The sequence below is a fragment of the Branchiostoma floridae genome, chromosome 1 (assembly GCF_000003815.2).
Source record: "Branchiostoma floridae strain S238N-H82 chromosome 1, Bfl_VNyyK, whole genome shotgun sequence".
NCBI lineage: Eukaryota > Metazoa > Chordata > Leptocardii > Amphioxiformes > Branchiostomatidae > Branchiostoma > Branchiostoma floridae.
In genome coordinates, this window is record NC_049979.1 from 34,033,103 (window position 1) to 34,037,543 (window position 4,441).

Consider the following 4,441-nt stretch of genomic DNA (forward strand, 5'->3'; position numbering starts at 1 on the left):
TCCGCTCCCAAAGGCTGTGTAGTGACCTTCGGGAGCGGAACAAAGCTAACAAGGCTGGACTCCAGGCTAAGCATAATGTCCTTCACTGCTGACCGTCCTGTTTTATTGTTCGCACAGTTTGTTCGTTTTAACCTTTGCTTATCCATGACACTGTTCAGATCGGCCTACAGGCTGCTTTTCTTTGAGGTCATAATCATGAGGGAAGAGGAATGGTTTAGGCAAAGAGATACAGTTTATCATTTGAAGTCCTAATGCGTATTTTATGTGTATACAAAAATTTTACATACATGGTACAACAGTGGAACATGTATTGAATGGGTTGTTCCTTGAGTTGGACTGCTCTGGCAGAAACTTTCCAACTTTGTCAACGTCCTCTGTGCACCCAAAACTGATCCGAGTGTGGGAAAAAAATTCAGGGTCCAAAAAATGTACCTATCATTTTGCTGTACTGTCAGTACCATAGTGTCAGTCCCCTATACTGTAAATGCAGAAACATTCACGGTGGATTAATGTTCGCGGTTTTCGTGTTGGCCATTTCACCGCGAAATTAAAACTACCGCGAACATTTTTTCCATGGCAGTAAGACACTACTGTGCATGGTGCTACCGCGAACTTAAAACAACCTTGAAAAGTCCTTTCTCCTGCTACCGCGAAATTAAATCCCTGCGAACTTAAATGCATTTACAGTATTCCATGTACTTCCTGTAGTGGCCACATGATATTTAACACTCCAATAGTGTCAATAAGTCCCGTAGTTACATGTAAATCCTGTTCAACTGTAGTGACTAATCGTTTACTTGGTAGTGTCTGTAGCCTTGAGGTGTCTGTACCCCCTGAATTGTCTGATGTGCCTTACCCCTTGTAGTGCCCATGCCCCTCTGTAGTGTCCGTACTCCCTGTAATGTCCGTAAGCCCTGTAGTGTCTGTACCCCGTGTAGAAGACTGTCACTCTTGAATTTACCTTTAAGCATGATGCTCAGCCAGCCCTACTAAATTTACTGCTTAACAGTGGCACAAACGAAGTTTCATCGTTCTGGGACACTTTCATTTTCACAGAGGTAAGCTCTCGCAGGATCCCTCCATGCAGACCCTCCTGTTGGTGTGCTCATTTGCATATATGGGACTTTACCATGCTCCCGCTACCAAATCTCACAGCACTTGCTGTCCATTTCTGTCTCCAGTAGCCTGGCTTGTTGCTGCTGTCCTTGGCCCCGAGCCTCAGTGTGGCACCAGTACAGCTGAGTGCACCTGCCAGCCAGGTGTGCGGGGAAATCTCACGGCATGTTCCATCTGCACCTGTAAGGCTGTCGGAGAAACAGACGTTCTCAACTGTCTGCCTACAGGTCAGTATTTAATGATAGTTCACCTTTATTTGCGGGGTAACCTATATCCGTTGTACCTAAAAACAGGATATTTAGGGATATCACGTTGGGTGGAGGGTGGTTTCAAATTGCATTTTTTTTCATTAAAATGCAGTTTGAGACCTCCGTCCATCAACTTGATATCCCGAAATACCCTGGTGTTAAATACGACGGATAAAGGTTACCCTGCGAATAAAGGTGAAGTTAAGTGTTATCTGTTTATTACCTTCATGAATGTGATGGAGGTTAGATTTATTACCTCCATCAAAAATGAAGGTATAGTTTTAGGTGACACTGTGTAGTTTTTAAAAGGTGGAAGATTATTAGCAGATACCATAAGTCCCTAATTTGCATAATATTGCATGAAAATAATGTGAAAGTGCCCTAATTCATCCAAGTAAATGTAGCAAATGATTGGGTTGTCAACATTGTGACCTGCCTAAGTTAGTTAAAGGTGTAACATTACATAATCAAGCATAAATCAGGCTGATGTGAAAGTTATTTGCATAATCAGAATATTTCATGGAGGTATGAGGTCTCCAAGCTCTTGTTTCACTTAAGCGTTTGTTTGCCTGTTGGTAAACAAGATTACCCAAGAATGCGCTGGATGGATTGCTTTCATACTTTAAGTGTGTTGGTAGGGTGTGATAAAAACTGGAAATGATTTTGGGCCACCTAGCAACTTCCCTTTGTGCTGCATCAGAACTTCCGGGTCTGATATCTCATGTTCTGAACAAGATTTTGGAACGTTAGATAGCTGTTGCACTCGTAAAGAAGTGACATAAGTTTGGATTCCCTAGCGGCTAGTTTTGGAATAGCAGGAAATTTTTGCAGAAAAATTCTGGAGAGGATACCTGAAGAATTTCGGAATAACAGATTTTCATAATTTTTGGTATGTAGGTAACTTTTTAGCTTCGATTAAGATGTACAAAGGAAAATACAAATCATGCAAATCATTTTGCATAATTAATTAGAAAAGCTTTTTTTGTTTAAATTGTGCAGTGGATGGTGGTTGGTCGCCATGGTCAGAGTTTACCAGCTGCAGTGTCCACTACGGGCTCGGGCTCCAGACCAGAACCCGAACCTGCGACAACCCCCTGCCACAGAACAACGGTGCCATGTGTGAGGGGCAGCTTTCACAAACTAAGTCCTGTGACAGTTCAGGTGGGTCTACTATGTGTCTATGTCATTGTTTGCCTGTTTGTTCATTCATGCACAGGGCTTGAAATACTTTTTTCTGAATATCTGCATTAAAACATTAAAAATTACCTGCACCAGACAATTTTTACCTGCACCACTCTGAATCTAGGAAGTATGGATCATACGAAAATTGTTCAGGTACCATTGCTATTTTTTTTTTCTTTTATACTTTATAGGGGGTACTATTGCCCAGGGTAACATTCAATACTGCTGATAAAAAATCCACATACACCTACATGACATTGATGTATAAAACCCAGTAACGTTAGTTCACCTTTATCCGTAGGGTAACATTTATCCATTCTTTTTAAGAACAATGTATTTAGGGAATTCAAGTCGACAAATGATAATTTTAAATGATATTTTGAAACTACAATGTACGTGTAGTACAATTTGAAACTACCGTCCATCGACATGATATCCCTGTATACCCTGTTTAGCAACACATCGGATATAGGTTACCCCGTGGATAAAGGTGAACTAACGTTACATGGACCAGTGCAGGTTAGGACACCAGAAATACCTGCACAGCTCTAATTTTACCTGCACTAACCTGCATGTGCAGGTGGTATTTTGAGCCCTGATGCATAACTCCAATCAGCCAGTGGACTGAATACAGTTGTACCGCTACCTCTACATCAGAAAATTGTTAAAGACACCTTCTCAAGATTGTCTTGAACACCTTAATATCTGAAGTGTAATAATTCTATACCTCAGGATTACTTAATTATATGAAAAATTGTCATTGAAATTCACACATTTTCTGTATAGCCAGTATAACCCCGTAACACACCTGAGGTTATGATTGAGGGAGCATAGTCTGAGAATATGGACAATTTATGTTAAAAAGAGCCCTGGTTAGTAACTTATATTTACATGAAGTTGAAACATAACGTTAATACAAATTATTATCAAAAGTACTCTTAACCTGCAATTTGGGAATAGTTGTAAATCTGAGAACAATATCATTTTCGAGTTTGTGACAGACTGTGTGACTTTATTTTTTTACCAGATTTTATCAGGTCTGTTTTGTTTCTGGAACAGTCCAAATGGTTTTGTACCCCCCTCCACAATAAATGAGTCTCTATGTGTGACCCAACCCAAACATTAGCTGGGGCAACGATCGCAAGGACAGGGGTGCCTAAGCATTTGCACGAACCCTATGAAATTCGTACGAATATTATGTGATACACACGAATCACTATGCGAAAACGCACGAATATTATGAAATTCGCACGAATCACTATGCGAAATCGTACGAATTTTATGAAATTCGCACGAATCACTAAGTTATGTGACACACACGAGCCTTATGTGATTTGCACGATCCTTATGCAAAAACGGCGGCCGGGAGGAGGCATGATTTTGAGCGTTTCTACCCGAGATATTTATATTTCAAGGCATGGAATGGACATTTACCGTCGCAAAGATGTATTTGATAGCCTGTGAGCTACTGTTTAGCTTCATTTCGGCGTGTTACATCATATTTTCAGTCGCCGAAGCGGCGAAGCCGCCATCTTGAAAATCCCACTCCGATTGTCACGTGACCCCGCCAGTGGTTGCGCAATTTCGCATAAGGATCGTGCAAATCACATAAGGCTCGTGTGTGTCACATAGTGATTCGTGCGAATTTCATAAAATTCGTACGATTTCGCATAGTGATTCGTGCGAATTTCATAATATTCGTGCGTTTTCGCATAGTGATTCGTGTGTATCACATAATATTCGTACGAATTTCATAGGGATCGTGCAAATGCTTAGGCACCCCTGAAGGAGAAAAACGTAATTTAACGTTGTTTTTCTCTGCGACGTTGGGGCGAGCACCATTGGGCTAAATGGTCTTAGCGTTTCCATACCTTGGCGGTACCTTTCCCTCCGCT

At 41.1% G+C, this 4,441-nt stretch overlaps 1 protein-coding gene across 1 annotated transcript in view; it reads left to right on the plus strand.

Moving 5' to 3' along the window:
- Positions 1-1,076: 1,076 nt before the first annotated feature.
- The window catches only part of LOC118425782, a gene marked incomplete at its 3' end in the record, with an annotated part of 25,816 nt that continues 22,451 nt past the window's right edge, over positions 1,077-4,441 (plus strand). The window contains 2 exon segments of the mRNA XM_035834904.1: positions 1,077-1,343; positions 2,364-2,525. Coding sequence (XP_035690797.1) covers positions 1,082-1,343; positions 2,364-2,525 — 424 coding nt within the window.